Raw genomic sequence first — 21,944 nt, forward strand, 5'->3', positions numbered from 1 at the left:
GCAACCGTGTCTGTACTGATGTTTTTGGATGCTCCTCTATAGAAGAAGCATCAAAAGGAACCTCATGTGGATGGAGACTGTAATGCTCCCATGGATTTAGCAGTCTGTGTCCTTTTTCTAAAGCTGTATCTACAGCTGGACCAAAACGTTGTTCCTGATTGCACGGCTGATTGAGGATAGTCGTTTGTACCTCCTGTTTGAAACCAGAAATGCGCAGCCAGGCATGTCTTCTCAGTAACACACTAGTGTTGAAGAATCTAGATGCAGTATCTGCCGCATCGAGGGCACATTTAATTGATGCATATGTTATTAATTTGCCTTCTCGAATGAAAGCATTGGCTTTGGTTTTGTATTGATCAGGCAAATGCTGCATTAGGGATTCAAGCTTGTCGTAATGAGCCCTATCGTACCTGGCAAGTAACGTCTGCGCACTGGCTATCCTCCAGTGATTGGCTGCCTGGGCAGCAACTCGCTTGCCCGAAGCGTCTAATAATTTAGACTCCTTATCTGGAGGTGGAGCATCACCGGAGGACTGAGAGTTGGCACGCTTTCTAGCATTGGTCACTACTAAGGAATCTAAGGGAAGTTGACCTTTGATGTAGGTGGGATCATTTGGGGCGGGTTTATATTTTTTTGATCAATTCTAGGATTCAGAATTCTAGCCCTTACAGGGTCTTTGAATATATCTAAGGCATGTTAAATGACACCTTTTAACATGGGTAAAGTTTGTACTGTCCTTTGTGACTGCGCAAAACGTGTCTAGTAGGAAGTCTTCCTCTGTGGGGTCCGAATACATTTGAACACCATGGTACTGGGCTGCCCTATCAATGAGCTGACTAAAGCCAATATTGTCATCTGTGGGATATGGCTTTGTCGGGTATGCATCGGGATCAGGAAGGTCTGGAGGACCTACTGGGTCATCATAGTCATCCCATGGGTCCTGTGGCACGTCTGTGTCGCCATCAGGGTCAGTAAAAAGGGTCATTATTCCTTCCCCCACCCCCTAAATCATCATCATCCTTTGGAGGTGGTGGTGAGTATGGCGGACTTTGAAATAACCCTGGGCGGCCAACTATGCTACGCTCGCGTAGTTTGCGTCGTTTGTGCTACTTCGCGCTAAGCGAATTGCATGTAGCACAGTGCAAAAACGCTTAGCGTAGTTAGCATTTTTTGCTCGTTCGAGGTCCTCAACATCAAGTTGGCGATCGCGAGCGAGCAAAATGACATCCCGGCGAGATTCTCAAGGCAGGGAGGTCAGGTTTCTCATTGCGAGTGGTCGCGTATGCTTGCGACCGCTCACGATGAGAAACTACCAGTCCGCGTTGAGAAAGCTGCAGCTCGAGTAAAAATCTACTCGAGCGGCAGAAAACGACAGCTCCCACTGTGCGAGATGTCGTTTTCAATGATTGCACAGTGCGGACAAGCATCTGACACTGTGAGATCAAACCAAACAGCGCACTACGCAGTTCGCGGAGCGCTACGCATATCTCGCGTAGTGCGAAGTGCCCTTTGCGAAGCTACGCGTAGCGCTACTACGCAAACTACGCCCAGGGTTACTTTGGAGGAGAGAAAGGCTTAGTAGGAAGAACAGGAGAAGAGGGTCTTAAAGGTGAAGTGGCACAGTCTCTTTTCTTTACAGGCACATCAGGGATGTGTGGGGTGTCCAATTTCCTCTTCCTGTGTGGAACGTTGACAATATGGCCTGTGGGGTCCACTTGGAGAGTTTTGTGTTTCGGATTGATCCGGCCGAAAATGTTCTTCCTCTTCGGTAACCGCTTTCGGTCCCGAGCGAGGTTTAGATTTCTGCTCTGGAGCCTTTGAAGGGGTTTTTGGATCCTTCGGCTTCGGTGTAGAGTCGGAAATCTTCGTTGGTTCCGAATGTTTCGGTTCCGAGGCCTTTCGCTGCTTCGGTGCCGATGTCTTTATGGGAATTGCGGGAGTAGGATGAGGTCCCGGCTTCGGCGCCGATGGTGTCTGGGGGGGCACTGATATGCGGCTTGGTCGGTCCCGAGCTGCCGGAAGGCTTTTCTTTTGTCTTCGGAGCCGAGCCTGAGGGCAGGGCTTTTGAAGCTTTGTTTCGGTCGCGACTGGGGCCTGCAGGCGAAGTTTTGACCGGTGCCTTCTTTTTCTCGGGTAGGGTCGGGGCAGGAGCACTTGTACTCACTCGTTGACCTGGAGTGATGTAGTCGTCGGAGTCGTCTGCCTCAGAAACGATGTCCAGATCCTCCGAATCCTCTGCCTCAGGAACATCTGGGCCTTCATCGAAGATGTGGTCTGGCAGCGGTGCAGCTTGTTGCGCCATAACGTGTCTTTGGGCCAGGCGATCAGGGATAGTCTTCTTGAATCGGAAGGAGGCGCAGGCTTGGCAGTTTTTCTCCTCGTGCTCGGGCGAGAGACAGAGGTTGCAGACCTTGTGTTGGTCGCTGTGTGTAAATTTAGCTCCACACTGGGGGCATTTTTTGAATGGATTCCTATCCATTAGCCGTAGGCCCAAATGGCGCCGATAGGCCCAGTGGCCCGCGTCGACGACCGGAATCAATAGCGCGTCGAAAAGCACGCGATCAAAAACAATACCGTTGAGTTTGATATGCTTTGCGTGGCGAAAAGGTTTGGATAACGCGGTACCGAACAGGAGCCCTGAAGTTACATCCGAACCCGATGGCGGAAAAAAAGAATCTGAGGAGTGAGTTGATGCCCATGCGCACTATCGTCTAAGGGAGGAGTCACCTATCTCGTGACTACAAAAGGCTTCTTCCAGGACATCAACAAGGTGCAAGCATCCGAGCCCAACACCAGATGCCAATCTATGCACAGTGTGAATTCTGCAGCTCATATGCCTTGAACAGTGTTTTACCTCTGTATCTACATATTTAAATAACATGAGGTGCAGGTATGGCTTTGGCACTGCGTCTGGTTGATACATCGCTCTATACATAACCCATTAGTTCAACAGACATCTCCTTCATTGGCAATGACTGCAATAGCTTCAGTGATACCAGCTTTATCTGTGGACCAGCTCAGGTATTTAGTAGAAGAAACCATCAAACCAAACAATTCTCTTGAAGAGATATGGAGCGAGGTGGAATCATATTCTGAGATGAGAAAAATAAATCAATCCTTGATTAACCCTATCCTCACGCACATTATGAACACTCATATTGCCTGCATCTCCTTCTTACCTCTGGACTAGGACAACTGTCAGCGCTCACTGGCTTTAATCCTAGGTTTGAGCTACATAAATAAGGTTATATAAATACATGCATGATGACACCAATATCAAATCAAAAGGCAAACATATTAGAAAGGAGGTACTGGAAGAGGCGTTGAGCAAAATTACAGTCCCTTAGTGTCTATTGTGTATGGCAGACCCTACAAAGACAATGACTTCCCAGATACACTTCATCTTGATCTCTTCTTCCAAAATTTATGACCAAGACTGTTGTGGCTACGGAAAGATACACTGTCTTCCAATTTAATATTAAGCAATGCTAAAACATCCCTCCACAATCGGCAAAACGGCCTCCACCGTCATGATTCACAGCAATACATTTGCTTCTTATACAGTTTAGTCACTTATAAGGAACTTCCATGCTACGCTATCTCTACCTGAAGAAGGTTCTTATTGCAGAGACCTCCTGTATATAATTGAGAAGCATACTGGTGTGGTTTTTGACATGTATTGAAGTGTCGGTACCAACAGACTACACAGAGGTGACACACAAGCTGTTCTGGTTCTTGGCCTGCAGGTGCCCTTTTGGGATGGAAACCTTTAGATGGTAGAATGGAGGAACTTATCAAGAAAGCTGCTTGGAAGGGCATGGTTGAGTGAGTCAACATGGCAGATGCAACTTAAGTGCGCTCTGCGAGCCCTTCTGGAATCCATCCTCATCCTGCGCACCAGGGGCCACTGGCAAATGGTGACCGGCAAGCTTGGTCCCAGAGGAAAGTACCAGGAGTGGGGGGGACCCCCTCTGCCATAATTAACGGCCGGCCCTGGAGTGTGGGCCGAGACAGGGCCGGGCGAAGTGGCTAAGAGCGGAGGACTTTGGAGACCGTTCCATGCAGGTGGAGGATGGTGGTGACAGCGCTTGCTAGGGCATGTATCCCCTCCCCACCCTCGCAACACAGCTCTGTTGAGTGAGGGGATATTTAGAACCCCAGGACAGACTGGACTGAGTCAGCTTGTAGTGAGGCCCTGATGTTGGGGAAGTGAAATGGTCCGCAGGTGGGTTGGCAACCCTGCAGGCCTCTTCCTCCTCCCCGCTGCTGGAGACCCTGGGTCTCTGAGCTGGTAGTGAACTCTGGGGCGTTGTTGGTGCAAGCGGGCCGGGCAAGAGACCTACAGGAGACTGAGGGGAAGGGGGGGGGGGGGGGGGGGTTTGCAGGGAGCCCCCGCCCTGGGGCTGATGACTGAACAGCTGGACCCTTCCCTCTTCGGGCTGCAGTAGTGCTAGAGACTAAACCCTTCTCCACAGCTGCATGTGCTGCCCTTCGCATGGGGACTGCTAATGGCGCAAGCGGGCTGGTGAATAATTTGGCAGGCCTAGGTCCATTGCTTCTTACGCGGGCATGGTAATCTGTAGACAGCTAATACTTACTGCGAATACTTTCTGGCGCCCCTTGGAGGGGCCCAGGGAATCCTTCTGTCTCTGGACTTGGAGGAGCTGCGTCGGGGGATCTTGCCCCTACATAACCCTAACACGGTCTGACTTGGGCTTCACTGGACGGAGTGGCCTCAGTTTCAATGGGGGTACAGAACCGGGCCACGGCCCATCCTCCCAAACAAAGATGGACAGTTACGAGGCTCCAATGGCACTCCTGCCCCACAGAAACTGGGCATCATAGATAGGTCCAGGATCCTCCAGGAATTTCAGGCCTCCCAGTTGGCAGTAAAATCTAAATTGAAGGAGGTGGGGGCGAATGTTACTCACCTCCATCAGGATCTCAAACATGGCGAGGAGGGTCTCCAAGGCAGAAGATCGCCTCTATTCCCTGGAGGATGATGTGCTCAGACTCCGATTCACTGTAAGTTAGCTAAAACCCTAGAGAAAAGGGCTGAAGACGTCAAAAAACGCTCCAGAGGAAACAACTTGAGGCTTGTTTGCTTCCCAGAAAACACCGGCCCCACCTTGCAGATAAAACTTCTCGAAGGCTGGATTGCCTCATGGATACTTGGTGGAGTTTTGTCCCCCTGGTTCGGAATAGAAAGGGGCAATAGGGTGCTCATGCAGAAGCCCCTTCCAGGCACCCTCCGAAGACTCCTAATTGCTTCATATTACATTTTTGACACAGAGGGAAGAGATTGAGAGAAGCACAGAAGAAGGGGAATTAGTCTATAAATGGTCCCACATAATGCTCTTTTCAGACTTCTCAAGAAAAGTCCAAACCCAACGGAAATAGTCTGAGCAAAGTAAACAGAAACTCTTCAAGATGAACGTCCCCTTCATGCTTCTCTCTCCAGTCCATCTCAGAGTAATATACCTATTCTAAGTCGATTTTTTTGACACCCTGAAGCAGAGTGGACAGCAAAGAGGAGGGTGCCAAAGAGATACAAACCGCCGCCGCTGAGCTCCGGGGGTGAAACAAGCCAGAGCACTTGCAGAGGGGCTGCACAGCAGGTTCAGGACTCGCTCCTGTGCTAGTCAAAATTGCACAGGATGGGGGGGTCCCAAGATTCATCAGGCACTGACATAAGTCAATGCAGAGGGACCACTTGATAGTCTGACAAAATGCAACAGAAGCTGGGGATCATCGGGAATGACTCTCCCCACACCCCGGACCAGGAAAGCTCCCTGTGAGGTAGGGTGGGGAGACCCTGCCAAGACATGGCCAGAAACAACCATAAGCTAACGCCCTGGAACGGCATGGGCCACCACAGAAGGCCTTCTCTGGGCCCATGGACAACAGCATGATGAGGAACAGTTCACTACAGTATATATCCTACTATTGAAGGCAGCTTGAAGACACTGTTTTCACTTTTAGTTCGATAAGTATTATTGGAGTGCGGTTTAACTGTACATGCAGCCTACATAGAGAAAATGGCCCGGCGGGGGCGCTCTCCGCTGCGCCTCACCAATCACAACGGAGGGAGGCTGCTTAAATTGCCCCCGTACTCCAGAGCAAGCAGGAGCTGAGGCGGCGCCGCCGCATGATGCAGTCTCGGTCGGAGGAAGGTACGTTTTTTATTTTATAGATATTGATAATAAGATAGATAAGTCCGTGATCGTCCCTATCTTCCACCGTTTTCTCTTTTGACAGAGTAGGGTGACGTGACGCCACTCTGCATTAAAGGTAGCACAAGAAATGTCACACTCTCCCTCTCAGTGATGTCTCTGTTCCAGGAAACCCAAGAGACTGCTTGTAGCTGCAATGTGTTTTTTGGTTCTGTTTGTTTCGTAGATTAGCTGGAGTTCCATGAAGAGCTTTGGCAAACAAACAGATCCGGGTCTCGCCCTGTCATCTTAATCTCCCTTGGAGTCATGTGGGCTGAAATGTCAGATACTGATAACTGCTGTTCTCCGCATGCGCCTCGAAGGCCGATTCTAGTACTCAACCAGTAGACCACTTCCCTAAGCGTTATCTTCACTTTTGGCATCCAGGCTCACGTCAACCGATGTAGTCACACGCGCACATCTTTCAATCTCTAGGCAGTAGGCCTTGTTTCACTAATATCATACGGGGTTTGAAAGGGTTTTAAAGACACCTTTAATCCACATCGCGTCTGGGACGTTTATTTCATTAATTTATTTGTAGGTTTTTTCAATGTGAACCAGCACTCAATTGTGTCAACGTGCATTATAAAGATCTGTACAATATAATTTTAGCATAACAGTCATACAAAATCAGATCTATACAGAACACGTTTTATAAACATGTTCCCGGTGTAAATGTCAGCGTCGCGCTGACAGAACCCCATGCAGTGAGTGCCACAGAGCAGGAACTGTAGACCAGAAGAAACGATGTAATGTGACCCTTATTACCTACTATTGTACATTTTTTAATAAACAATCTTTAGTAAAACCACCTCAGTGATTCTGGAACGAACTCCTCTACCACATCATAGCTGCCAGATCCGTCCTTGAGTCCTGGAAGAAACTGAAAACCTGGCTCTTCCGAGAGCTCACAGACAGGTCAGCCCTCCCCCACCACCAGGATTCCTTCCAAGGTCACATGCACACCCTGCAAATAGCAATAACTTAACATGACATGGCATGTCATCACGACATGACGACCTGACACGACACGACAACACGACATGATGACATAACGACATGACATAATATAGCATAACATAACAAAATGACATGACATAACATATCAAAATGACATAACATTACACGACATAACATAACATAGTTCATAGGCACAAACTACTAATGAAAGTAGGAAAAGATAGTGGTAAGTAGTCGGATTGCTTGACCACAGTGGCTGAAAAGCTGTCAACTGGCAAAGAGTAAGAATGAGAGCCATTTATTTTACATATCACGGTCCCTTTGTACTTTTGATTGATTATTGCAATTTAAGTAAACCAAGACTACTAGTCCCATAATGCGCTAGATGGTTTCATGAAAGTCCAAGGCAGCAACGAAGACGACATCGCAAAAAGGAAGATGGAAAAGCGAATTCCATAAATATGGAAAAAACAGTTATTGGAAACTCTTCGTGCATAAGCAAGGTGCTAAGCCCTTCCGAACATACAGCGATTGCCCTAAGAACACTACAAAGCTTTACAAGTATTTTAACTATTTTCCTGAAGTCTCAATGGATTAGAAATGCCACACGTGTCACAGACGTCGACAAATGTTTCTTTATTTGTTTTTAGACTGGTCTTGTTTCTTTCGAAGTAGGTCAGCGTGCGTTTATAAATTTGCTCTAAAATGTGTATTTTGGCATGGCCATTGATATGTTATGTTCTCTTGATATTCTGCAAGAATTATCTCCAGTATGGCATTGCTCTAAAATGTGTATTTTGGCATGGCCATTGATATGTTATGTTCTCTTGATATTCTGCAAGAATTATCTCCAGTATGGCATGACAACGCTACCGGTATGCAGGACTGCCCACCCACACAGTGCCAAGGTTTCCAATGGCTGATTCAATTTGTGAACATGTGCGACAGTCTCAGTAGCGTGAACCTTTATATTAACATTGCTGCATTAGGTGAATTTGTGAACTTCAGTGACCTGTGACTGTTTTATGAGTGACACTAGTGGCTTTACTGAATAGCTTGCTCAAGGACAGTAGGCGTGGTCATTCCCCTGCAGAAATGCCATTTGTGGTAACGGGTGATACGTATGCTGTGATTTCTTAGTCCCAGGGCTGCCTAGACCCGATTCCACCTGATGCCCCCTTCTTCCACCTCCACTTTCTGTGCCTTTTTCTCACTCGCGTGGCCTGCTTTCTCTCTATATTGCCGTTTCATTGTCTTTCTCCCCCTCATTAAGTCCCTTTCTCCATTAGTTTTTCTTTCCCAGGGTCAATGTATGATGATGAAAGAATTAACTCTTGGTCCCCAGAAACGACTGCCCTTGGCCAGCACCTTCAACCACCGGCACAAATTAGGTGCTGCCGAATACTAGAGGCTGGAGGTTTGTGTCGGTGTATGGTAGGTTGCTGTTATCTGCGCAGTGTTGAGTAAAGGACGGTGTAGATTCTCTAAGAAACACTACCCATAAAATCACCCACGCAATAGGTGGTGGCCATCTTGGGTTGTTACATACAGCTTCCGAGTTGGATGTGTGGAGAATATGAGGCAGGAGTCCGAATAGTGGGATTGCACTCTCAAAGTGCTTGAAAATGCACCATTTGCCTACTCTTTTTTCAAAAAGTTTTCGGGGGAGAACCCCTCCGAACCCAGCGTAGCTGGTCAGGCTCGGTAGCTACGCTCGCCGCAGTGTAGTACGGCAATTGTTTTAGGCCGCACCACTTTCAAATGTCACCAGCCGCCACTGCACTGGAGGAGTGGGTGGGAGGGAGAAGAAAGCTGTGGAGCTACAGTCAGGGATGCAGACTTCGTAACTGGGATACCAGGTTTGAGTCTCGCCTACGCCTCAACATTCTGTGATTCTGAGATAATCACTGTATCGCCCCTGCCTACATTTTTTTGTGTGAATTGGGTAATGTAACTGGTACTCAAGTAAAACATCAAAATAGCTTCCAGTCTGTTGAGGCTGTGCTATTTAAAAATGCAAAAAAATAAATAGTACCTCCATCGCCTCAGACGGACGCTTATAAACTTAAATCAATGTATACTTGGCACAAGCGCTACACACAGACAATGAAGTGACACCTCGTACTCGCTGCCTAATTAGAAGGCAGCAAAAATGTTGTGGTTTTTTTAGATACAAAAGATTGGCGCCAAGCGATAGCGCACATGCACTGCCTGCAGACGAGACATCAAAATGACTACAAACAACAAGCAATTGTATAGCAAGGTCAATATACAGACAAATGATCCCTTTTTGTAAAAAAACCATTACTTAAAGATGTAAAGCCAAAGTAAATAGCAGGTTTACTCCACCTTCTGGGCCTTTTTTGCCGCCTTCCTTCTCAATTTCCTCTTCATCTCGGTAAATGTCTTCTTCACTGCAGATGTTAAAAAAGAAAACGTCAGCGCTCTTAACTGTTGGCCCCCTCGCCCACATAAGAGAATAGTTTGCTTCTATTGCCTGAAATATGCATTCTCTCTAAAGCTAGGTGAGGTGTCCCATCAATTTATGACTCGGTAATCACCGTGCGTCACTTCTTTCTTTTGTTCAATTAGTTTTTATTCTCATATAAAAAAGGCAAAAGAAAGTAACAACGGTATACCATACACATACACAACTGTTACAATATATCTGAAGGGACAAACAGGGTTGATTAGGAGTCTTAAACAAGCATGGTGGGAGACCTAAAAGATACAACAAGATCTGCATTCAGGATGAAGTGAAAGGTGCTGTGTTGGTATACTATGCAGCCTGGTTCGACTGGAGTGTAACATGGCATAATGAGTGGCTCATACGGAGACAGATGGGAATGTAGGGAAAGCGAGATTGAAAGAGAGAGGGGGAGAGAGTGAGACAGACAAGGGGAGGACGGCATGGAAAGGAGGCTACACTGGGAAGGGCTCACGCTTTATCCCAGGGGCGTCATTCAGGTGCGTGCCCCAAATAGAGGGGAAAGAGAATTTTATAAATCATGAGTAGGGTTAGAGCTTGAGGCAAGTTCAGGGTGGTTTGTTTTCTTGTAGATATTTGTCGAGGAGATCCCAAAGACGTCTGGATCCGGCTGAGGTGTGTATTTTAGAATGTAGTATATTGTCATCCCCGGATCGAGTATAGTAGGTTCCACCATTTGTCAAAGGAGCTTGGAGATGTTGCTTTCCAATCTGCCAGTATAGTATTAGTCCCCAATGAGATGAGATCCACTAGTAATGCAGTATTTCCACTAATTTCGAAGGAATGGGGTTTGCCTGGATGCCCAGTGCTGTCTTTAAGATGTCGATTTCTATTGCTGACCTGAGAATTTCTGCATCAGTGATAGTAATCTCGACCACAGCAGGCGAGACATTTTGCAGGTAGGGAACATGTGTTGTAGGTCACCTGTGCCTTCCTATCATCTCCAGCAGAAGTCCAAATCTCTTAGCCCCAGTTTATGTAGTCTGGAGGGTGTCCAGTAAGTATTGTGAATTGACCAGAACCTTGACTGTGCACAAGCTGGTGTGATTTTCACCAAAAAGGTTGACTTCCAAATATTAACCCACCTTTTGTATGTGAAATCCGCTTGATGTGTTTAATGTATGTGCTGTCTCTATTTACGGGTAAAGAGTCGCAGTGTAAGGGTGTTGGGTGTGTCCAGGAGTTTGTATACATGTGAAGCGGTGTGGCCCTCTCTCCTAAATTTTCCCAGAAGTTCCAGTAGGTCTGGGTGATGTGGAGGCTTCAACCTTCTCAATGCACCTTTTAATCTCAGGAATCTATAGAAGTCTATGTGTGGGAGATCGAAAATTCGCTGCAAAGAGGAGTGGAATGGGGTTAATATCTTTCCTAGCCCACGTTTCACAGTAGACTGTTTTGCCCTCTAGCTCGACTGCACAGTTATGCCATAGGGAGGCTATGGTGGAACCATATGTGCGATGATCTAATGGCTCATCTAAAAGTAGGAGAGAGGCAACAGTATTCATTACGATACGTCTGGAGTGTTCCAAGGGAAGTTTTGACAGAGTGTGTATTGTGAGGAAGGAGGCGCAAGGTACAGGTAGGTTAAATTAGATTTTACGGCAAGCCAAGTGGGAGAAAGCCACCATGCGCCCTATGAAATCAGAAATGCCTTTTGACAACGAGGTTAATCCAGACGGTTTAGACCGCCACGGAATTTGTTCTTCTTCAGAATTTACATGGAGATTCTCAGTTTCTGATCTTTCACAGAAAGTCAGAAATGTCGTTATCTTTTGATTTAAAGAAGGAGGGGAAGAGGGTGACCGAGAGCATACTTGAAGTCAAATTAATCAGTGGGACAACCATTATCTTGATAGTGTCCACATGTCCCCCATCAAGTGATGAACTTCAGGGACCAAGTGTTAAGCAGGCCTTTAATTTTGGTGAGAGTTTTCTGCTCATTGATGTCAACAGAGTGTTTCAGATCCGAGCCAAACCAAACACTTAGGTACTTGATAGCTTTTGGCTGCTATTGAAGACCAAGGTCGCCAATTACAGACGATGTACATAGGACGTTAAGGGGGAAACTTTGGTTTCATCTTTGTTTATGAAGTATTCTGCCACTAATGAGTATCTCTCTATTTCTTGCAAGATAATTGGGATCGAATGTGAGGCATCTTTGGTGAACAAAAGCACCTCGTCTGCGTAAGCTGCCACCGCTTGCCTGCCGGAGCGGAAATGGATGCCAAAAATACCTGGCTTATCTCTGAATGCAAAGATTAAGGGTTCGATGGCTAGTAAAAAGAGTAGGGTTTATAGGGGGCCGCCCTGGCAAGTACCATGGCAAAGGCTGAAGGGATGGGATTAGTGCCCACTGACTCAGACTCTTACTTTCTGATTGAAGTAAAGGGCTATAATCATGTGGATAAGGTCATCTTCAAGATTGTATTTCTGGAGGATGGCTTGTAGGAAAGACCAGGAGACTTTGTCAAAAGCCTTCTCTGTGTCTAGTGCTAGGGCCACAGTTAGAGAGTGGGATAGTTTGGCCTTCTCTAGGACACAGTAAAATGTTCTGATGTCAGCGGTTAGCCTCCCTTTGAGAACACCCATTTGTGAGTTTGCTATCAGGTTCTGAATAACCGATTCCAGTCTGTGGGCATAGCAAAGATTTTACAATCCATGTTTAGAAGTGAAATCGGCCTGTAGGTTTTTACGTTTAGCGGATCCTTCCCTTTTCTTGGCTTTACCACAATTGTGGCTTCAATAGCAGAGCCAGTAATGCACCCAGAGAAGGCGTATCAGTGGAAAACCATGTGAAGGGGACCACAGACCTTGCAGATAAAAGTCTTATACAATTTGGCTCAGTAGCTACCTAGGCCTGGGGCTTTCCTGCTTTTAAGGATCTGTATTGAAGCCCTGATTTCATTTTCAAAGATGTGATATCTTAAGGACGTGGCAGGATTCCAGATAATCATTAACTGCCGAAGGGGAAGTGGGGGTATTGGAGTTGTAGAGGTTGGCGTAGAAAGATATGAAGATGTCAAGGATACCTTGGGTTGATAATGTGATCACAACATTGTTGTATCTATATTGCAGCTCTGAGAATTTTGTTTTTAGTATATTTTAGGTAGTTGGACAAGGTTTTCCCTGCTCTGTTGCTTTTGCAGTGTCTCCAAGCATTCACTACATCGATCCATTTAAGCGCTGTCCGCCTAAGGATTTGGTTGTATTTGTGTTTTGAAGATCGGAGTTTGTTTTGCACCGCTGAGCATTTGGTGTGCCTAAGCTGTGAGTTTAGTGAACAGATCTCCGTCTCCAGTGTCTTAAGATGGTTAGATATATGTTGGTTTTTGGCGGAGATGAGCTGGATTAACATGCCTCTCAGGGTCAATTTGAGGGCGACTCTCTTATGGTGGGGGATGTGTTGCTAGGGGGGGTTTTCTCAGAGGATGTTTTCAATGGTCTTTGCATTTTCTGTTCTGCTGTGGAGATCATCTAGTAGTTTGTCTTTTATCGCCAATGTCTGGGGGGGGGGGGGGGGGGGGGGGGGGGGACCATTGAAGGGCAGTTGAATGGTCACGCATGCAAGGTCGGAGACCATTATCGGTTCCGTTTTTGAAGTGTGGGCGAGCTGGAGTAGGGATTTGCTCACTAGAATATGGTCTATCCTCAAAAAAGAGGGGTGTGGTTCTGAGCAGAAGGTATAGTTGGATCCTGTGGGGTTGTATAGTTGCAAGAGGTCTACTAGAATATTGTTGCTGCAGCATAGTTTCATCTGTGAGAGTTACTGCCTATACATTTATGATCTAAGATCCTGTCTAGGTTCCCATCCATTGGGAGGTTGAAGTCTCCACCCAAGTAAAATTTGGACTCTGTGGAAAGCAATGGCTGTTTGAATGGTAGGCATATCGTGCCGGGAACTGTATGTTTCTGTGTCAATCTATAATGCCTTGCAACTGTATAATGATTTTTGGTTGAAAAGTATTTTGCCATTTGCATACAGAACAAAACCTAGGATCAAATGTTAGCTAGGTGTTGTTTTTTACTCTCCCAAGTACATGGTAAAAATGGTACTACTCTTTTTGTTTTTGCATAAATCTGACAACACGGGAGAACATTATGTAGTTTTTAACACTCCCACTAACAAGTAACTTAAGTTAAACTTGTTAGGATTTTGTCTTAAGACCAAAATGCAAGACAAAATCCTAACTTTACTACTCCTAAATGCCTTTTGTGAATACCGAAAGTCGTAAAGTTAGGATTTTGTCTCAGATTACTTTTGTGAATTGGGCCCCTGTTTTTATTCTGCTAGGGAAGCCCTTCGCAAAGCAAATCCTAATAATACCATAAGTTTCCAAAAAGTGTATAAAATGGGGAGTATTGGTTATACCAAACTACGTTTACAAAGTACCCCAGAGAACACTATTTCATTTGAGTTTACAAGTGATAAAGGGAAGAGGAAGGACAGACCTACAGTTAAGTCAAGTGTATCTGTAAGCATGCATTTCTGTTTAAAATTCAACAAGTGACCTGCCAGCTTGGCAGACCCTGCGACCTAGCAACACCGTGCATTTTGGAAAAGTAGACATCAATTGAAATCTACTGCCGGCTGACCCGTTGGTCCCACAAGGTTTGCATACCCTAAATGTTGGAGGAAAGGCAACATATTTCGTACAAATAAATATTTTCACCACATTCATGACTAAAATACAACAAATTAAACTAGTGAAAACCATGTCTTCTAATTCATCTATTTCTTTTTCATTTTGTGTATATTGACTTTACAGCTTGTCTCCTCTTGGTAATGCAGAATATTTACATTTATTTATTTGTGGCATTTCATTAAAGTGGCATACGCCAAAAGGTATCATGGCTCTGATTAAGTATTTGGGCTGAAACAGAGACAGAAAGGAACTCTTAAACCACTGACATTATACAGCAGGGAAAAGAGCCATGTATTTAAATGTTCCTTCCATAAACAACAAAAGCGAGGAGATATTATGTATGTGAAATGGGAGGGCATTCCAGTAATTGTGGCGTCTATAGAAAATACCCTACTGCAGATGGTTTCATATATAAGCTTCAAAGCACCTCTGGCAGCCAAGTTCTGAACTAATTACAGTTTATTCACTGCTTTGCCTGGTAAATCAAGATACTTTGCATTGTAATATATCAGCCTTACAGCTTCAAAAACACACGAGTTTTGAATTTTGTGAGAAAAGAGAATGATGCCCCTTAGTATCCAAAAATGTAAATTATATGAGAATGGTCTGATTATAATTAGGGAGCTTCGTAGAGGGCAACAGTTACTCAGCGAGTGTCCCGGCGTTGGCACTAAATCCGATTCCCTTACTAACATGTGAATCTAGAAAGCAGACCCAAAGAGCCAGGCTTTGAGACAACACTGAAAGGCCTGCATGTCCTCTGTGGCACGGAGCTTTTGCGAGAGTGCTTTCCATCCCTTTTGCATCCAGGTAGAAGTAAGAGCTGCCACCTCACTTTTTCCTTCTGAACTGAGGAATCACCACAAGAGTTAGAGTACCGATATAACCTGGAAGGTAGATAGGAAATAAATCTGTTGGACATATACTGAAGGGCCTGTGCGGTAGAAGGCTCGGTGCGTCCAGGACCAGTCCTTTGAACCTTATATGGTCCTTGATAGGCAGCCAGTGTAGTTCTTTCAGATAAGGTTGTATATGGCCTCTCCTGGAGAGTTGCAGCAGAAGCCTAGCAGTGTCATTTCTGGACCAGTCGTAGTCTCTTCAAGAGATGGGCCAGCAGACTCCAATATAGTGAGTTTGCGTAATCCAATCTAGAGGTGATCAGGGCCTGGATCAAATTTTTTTGCTGCTTTAGGGAGAGAAGGTAGAGGAACTTTTTTAGCAGATTTAAAAGTCCAAAACAGGAACCTACTATCCCAGTCACCTGGGGGCAAAAGATGCAGCACTATCAAATTTCGCCCCCAGATTGCAAGCCAGGGTGGTAGGGGCAGGAGGCGGTGGGACATCATTTGGCCAGAGGACATTGTCCCAGCTGGGCGGTGTGATCCCAAAGAGCAGGATTTCTGTTTTGCTGGTATTACACTGAAGGCAGCTATTGTGCATCCACTGGAACACACTGGACATGCATGCCTTAAAATTGCTTGGTGCATTGAGGGCATTTTTATCCAGGGTGTGGAGCAATTGTGTATCATAGGCATAAGATACAATTTGGACTCCAAATGATTCTGGGATCATATATATATATATTGACTAATGTGGGGATCAGTGAAGAACCCTGTGAAAGCCCAAAGCCCAAGGGATCCGGTTCCGAGGCAGATGGAGCCATCCAGACAGATTGGGATCCATCTCAAAAAAGATCGGAACCAGGTCAGAGCAGAGCTGCAGAAACCTGTAGCATGTGAGACCGTGTCAAAAGGCGTGGATAAATTTAGGAGAATCAGGGCCACCTGCTTCTACTTGTCCACCGCTAGCTGAATCGTATCTGCCACCTCCAGCAGAGTCGGCTCAGTACTGATGCCCAGCAGAAAGCCCAACTGAGAAGGGAAAAGTAACTTATTCTGTTCTAAGTAGGCGGAAACTTATTTATTCATGAGCTTCTTTAGTATCTTGGTGGAGGCTGGCAGCAGTGAGATTGGTCAAAAGTTAGAAAGCTTAGATTTGTCTACCAATGTTTTTTTTTTTTTTTCTAAAGAAAGGAATGAGCTTGACCTGCTCCCAGCCGCTGGGGACTATGGCTGACTTAATTGACAGATTTAATACCTGATTTAATGGGGGGGGGGTTATTGACTCACTGTTGGAAACAAGAATATGAGGAGGGCGAGGGTCATCATGCTCGGAGTGCGTGAGCAGATTCCTCAAGCAAAACAGAGCAAATTCCTGTAGCGCATGGCAACATGGGGGAAGGTACAGCCCCCTGGAGTGTCATAGTGCCACTAGTAGGAAGTCAACAACAGATTTGATTTTAGTGTTGAAGAAATTCGAAAGTTAGGGGCAGAGCTTGAGAGAGGGTGTTGGAGGCTGTAGTAGGGCATGAGGTAGAGTACATTTCTTAACAAGTTAAAAAACCTTACCAGGTTTATTGTGCGAAGTATGGATCAGAGCTGTGAAAAAGTCAGATAAGGCTTTCTTAACTGCAAGGTGGTATGTATTTAAAGCCTTTTTATAGATTGATTTATCCTTTGGGAGTTACTGACGCCTCTAGTTTTGTTCTAGTTTCTTACAATGCTTTTGGAGCTTCTTGAACCCCTCATTGAACTAAGGAGCTGACTGTTATTTTACTAGGGAGGTGGGTGTCTGGGTGTGATGGGTGCAATGCAATCAGCTGACCATATAAGTGAGCATTGACCAATCAGACAAACATCAATGTCCCTGCTCATGCGAGGAGAATGTTTGCCCAAGGCGAGGCTGAATTCTGAGGGGAAAACTGTGTCGCAGTTTCAACGAGGTAAAGAGGAACACTTCCTGCGTCCACGGGGGCAATGAGCCACGAACCAATTGACGTAGTTAAGGGAATGGTTAGACCAGACCAAGGGTTTAATGTGGGCCACCCAGACTTGGCAGTTAGCGGAAATGGTATCCAAGATGTGGCACGATATGCGAGTGAGCTGGGTAACAAACTGCTGCAAATCCCAAAATGAATTTTTTTCTATAAGGAGTTGACCAAGTGTATCTGTGAGAGAGTCCACATGAATACTGAGGTCCACTAGTACTGTGAAATTGGAGTATTTCCACATGTTTCAAGAGAGCAACTGATAAAGACTGAATCAAGTTTTACTCCCAGAATCTTTGAAGGGCCAACATAGGATTGTCACCTAGGATAGGTGGCCAAAGGGAAGGTCCCACACTTTAAGATGCCCTGAATGAAAGGTTCAGCCCCATTTAATTTTAACACCCATTAATAAACTTGCTGTAAAAAGCCATACCGTGCACTAGTGCAGACGCTTGAATTAAGACCACCTTCAATTTTAAGCAGAATTTGTGTGCAATCTGTGTACGTAAAATGTAGAAACCCAAATTAGTGAATCAGGGTTGGAAGAGGGATCATATACAGATTGAACAGTAACAGGAATGTACTAATCCCTGTGGGACCACACCTTAAGAGTCTTTAGATTAGGCCTGTTCTTTAAAAAAAAATTGCAAAACCAGTATTCTTGATTCGAAAGGATTGTAAACATATCAAACGCTGCAAATTCATGTTATATATGGTTCATTAAAGTAAAGCCTTTGAGCACTTTGAGAAGTACAGTTAGTGCCTTGGAATAATGACAGGGGTTGCAATACAAAAATGTGTACACAGCTGCAAAATTTAGAAATGTGTTGCTGTAACAATGATACCAGAATGCTCCGTTATTATATGCAAATACAGACAGAGGAATGCAAGCAAGGTTGGCGATTTTTATTTTGTAAGCAAAGAATGTGCCCAAAACAGGCAAAAAATTGAGAAGAAAAAAATAAACTGAGAAAGGTTGCCAACGGTTTCACTAAACTGTTGTGCAATTGGTCTTCAAAATAAAATGCAGCCAAAACTTCCAAACTGGAAAAAACACGGTCGTCAGAGACATGCTTTTTACACCATAGTGCATTTTAAAGACTCATTTAAATACAATTTCTCTAAAGCAGCAGCATTATTGTCAGTGTAAAGGAGATACCGGACTCATTTGTAAAGCAAGTCACAAAAGTGCACCGGCAGGGCATTGCTCAAAGTGTACGACTTGCAGGAATTCGAAAGGGTCAATAGAAGTAGCACTGGAAATGCAACAGTTGGAGGTTTCCAGGCATACTCGTAGCGAACTTCAGGGAATTCCATTTTCCCCCGAACATATTTAATCACGTGAAAATCTGCTGAGCAAGTGAAAATCCACCTTTTTAAAAACTTTTTAAAAAAATTTTCTCTAAGTGAAAGTTCGGTTTGAGGTACGATGGTCATGGAGCGAATGAATTCCATCTATCAGTAGACTGTCATCTGCAGTGCACAAGCACTATCTGTTGGGGAGGCTGGCAGCAGAACAAGTTCCATTTAGTGGACGGGTTTGGTAGTATGTCACCGTCAGTGCAGTGAGCCCTACTAGGTTAGCTTACCACTAACCTACCAGAACACTCTCTTAAGGGGCAGTCTGTCACTTTTTAAGATACGTTTACAGCATCCCTTCACCTGCAGGGGGTCCTCCATAGGCAAGGTTTGAACTGAGAGGAATGTTGGAAGGTAAAAAGGCAAGATTGAATGACCATTCCCTTTCTAAAAAATATATATATCATTCTTAGCTAACAAATCAGTGCTAGGCTCCTTTGCATTTCAGAAGGAAATAGAAGTGTGTGTAAAGAAAAAGAAGAAAAAAAACATTATCTGGTTCAGACATACACCAAGCTGACATACACCAAGCTGCCAAAGAATACATCACCCAAAACACCACAGTTTACTTGTCAGCAAAGACTAATCGTTTGACATGCTCGTGAAAGACACTAGAGAAATAAAGTTAAAACACATATTGTAAAAAATAAAAAAGACAATCTAAATGAGGCAGAAGAGCTGGGAAATATAGATCGGTTTGCATGTGCTCCAAAATATTGCATCCACAGTTTGACATGTCAACTAATGCAAACTGGAATTACTCTGTCCCATAACAAAGAAAAGTAAATAGGAACATAACATTTGCTGCTCCTAACCAAGATTTCAGAAATGTAAAGATTGTAACTTCCATCAAAAAAAACACTCACCTATCTATCTCTTGTTCCTTTTCAGCAGAAAGCCCAGACCTGCAAATCTTGTCCTCACAGTTATCCCCTGCCACTGGAACTCCAGAGGACTGCTTGCTGCCTTTGGCCTCAGAGACAGCTGCTGGTTGCATGGGCATGGTTTCAATCGGGTTGGCTTCATCTTCAATATTTTTATCATGTTCTTTCTTTCTAGAGGCACGCTCTCTCGCTGGTTCAATGTTCTTTGCAACCTGTGGAACATCGCAGTCTGGTTGATTGTTTTCCGAGGCGTGCTGAACCCTTTTGTCAGATCTGCTCTTTTTAGAGGCACTTGCGATGTCTCTTTGTGGTTTACAGTCTTTAGAGGTGTGTTCAACATCACTTGCAGGGCTCTTCTGCCTCTCTGTCCCTTCTGCATCTTCTGTACGTGAAACAGCTTTAGTCCCACGTGGATGTCTTTTGAGCTGGCTTTGAAAAAAACATGATATGGATGCGACACGTACATTTGCAGATTAAAAATGGAAAACAGTGTTCGGCTTCACCAAAAAGGATTTGACAGTTACAATTCTGATATTTAACCGTGTTGCTCCCTACTTCTCTTGCAAGCACACAAAATGATATGGAGCACTGCAACTTCATTTTGAGACAGTTATAAAAAGCACCTAAAAGGACTCAATTCACTCTAAAGAACTTGGCAAATACATCAGACACCTTCTTAGGCGAAAAAGGACTTGGGCATCAAAATTAGTTTATAGTTTGCAAACAAAACCAACAATCAATTTGTTTTAGAAATTGATGCAAAAAGGCATGAAGAACAAGTTACTTACATTCGGTAACGATATATCTGTAAGAAACATTAGTTAGATTCCTTACCTTAGAATATCCCCAGGCGTATGGCTGGAACCGGAAAGATTTGTCGGCAATACCCTTGCGCTTCGCTAGGCGTCGTCTGCGGCTCCGCGTCCGGCGTCGTGTTCGCCGGGATGACGGAGTACTTCGACGCCGCCCTCGCGCGCTGACGTCAGTTCTTGTGCATAGCTTTCCGCGCCAGGAACGCAGAGCCATGCAAGAAACCAACACTGGTGCCGTAAATCTAGGGCCCTGAAAGGGATGACCTTAACCCTACATATCAGTTCGCAGAACGGGGAGGATGGGTGGGGTGGTAAGGAATCTAACTAATGTTTCTTACAGATATATCGTTACCGAAGGGAAGGAACTTGTTCATCTGAAAGAAACACGTTGGTTAGATTCCTTACCTTAGAATAGATACCCCAGCAATACCAACCCCGGTGGTGGATCTGCGAACCAAGATCATACTAGGAAGTCCTGGAGAACGGAACGGCCAAATAAGCCGTCTCTCCGGACTTGGCTGTCCAGATAGTAATGCTTAGCAAACGTGTGCAGCGAGGCCCACGTAGCTGCCTGACAAATGTCCTGCAGAGGGACTCCCCGTCCCAGAGCAGTAGTAGCCGCTGTGGCCCGAGTGGAATGGGCCCTCAGCCCCACAGGAGTTTGAGTTTGAGTTTGAGTTTGAGTTTAAAAGCACTTATAAAGCGCACGTATACCGGCGGTTTCTTGGCGCTGTAGCTAGAGGGGACTGAGGGTTAAGAGCAGGGAGAGAGGGATGGGCATTTATTCATACGATTTAGTGAATAGGTAGGTTTTAAGACTTTTACGGAATTGGGGATAGAGGGTGATGGCACGGAGATGAAGGGGAAGGGAATTCCAAAGGATTGGTGCTAGAATGGCAAATTTGGAGCCGCCCCACTTCTTTCTCCGGAAGCGAGGGATGATGAGGAGGGACTGAGAAGAAGAACGTAGGTCCCTAGAGGGGACATAGGGAACAATCTCAGAGGAGATGAAGGCAGGTGCCAGGTCCAATCGGGCCAGGAAAGTGATGGATGCGAGTTTGAATTGAATTCTAGCCCGAACTGGGAGCCAGTGGAGAGATTTCAGGAGTGGGGTGGAGTGATGGAATTTGGAAAGGTTGAAGGCTAGGCGGGCCGCCTGGTTTTGGATCTGTTGTAGGCGGCGCAAACTGTATGCAGGAATACCGGCATACAGAGCGTTCCCGTAGTCCAGGCGGGACACCACCATGGCCAGAATAATAAGTTTGAGAGCGGAAAAAGTAAAGAAGCGGGACACCTTGCGGATAGTACGCAGTGAAAGGAAAGAGGAAGATACCACAGAGCTAACCTGGGAGTGGAGGGTGAGTTGGGAATTGAGCTTGATGCCTAGTGTTTTAACAGAGGAGGAGGGGACAGGAGGAGAACCGAGAGAGGGAGGCCAGCAAAGGGGGGACCAGGGGCTGGATGAGCCGCCCGTCAAAACCAACTCGGTTTTGTCTGGGTTAAGTTTGAGGTGATTGTGGCCCATCCAGTCCCTGATGTAAAGCATGACAGTTTGAAAGTTGAGGGCAGCAAAAGGAGAGGAGAGATCAAAGACCAGCTGGAGGTCATCCGCATAGTTAAATACGGCGACCTCCATCTGTTGGAGAGAGAAGATAAGAGGGGCGATATATAGATTAAACAAAAGAGGGGAGAGAGATGAACCTTGAGGAACCCCGCACTGGACTTTCCGGAAGTCCGCTGTAAAGTCACCCAGGCGAAC

General features: G+C 45.5%; 1 protein-coding gene across 3 annotated transcripts in view; it reads right to left on the reverse strand.

The window, feature by feature from the left end:
* Positions 1–21,944, reverse strand: part of LOC146832689 (uncharacterized) — a 408,998-nt gene that overhangs the window by 57,495 nt on the left and 329,559 nt on the right. For all 3 annotated transcript variants that reach the window (XM_085605966.1, XM_085605965.1, XM_085605967.1), the window contains 2 exons: positions 19,356–19,802; positions 9,522–9,586 (listed from right to left, as the gene is read on the reverse strand). In XM_085605966.1, coding sequence (XP_085462092.1) covers positions 9,522–9,586; positions 19,356–19,802 — 512 coding nt within the window. The remainder of the gene's footprint in view (positions 1–9,521; positions 9,587–19,355; positions 19,803–21,944) is intronic.

This window comes from Triturus cristatus, chromosome 5_1, assembly GCF_964204655.1.
Source record: "Triturus cristatus chromosome 5_1, aTriCri1.1, whole genome shotgun sequence".
NCBI lineage: Eukaryota > Metazoa > Chordata > Amphibia > Caudata > Salamandridae > Triturus > Triturus cristatus.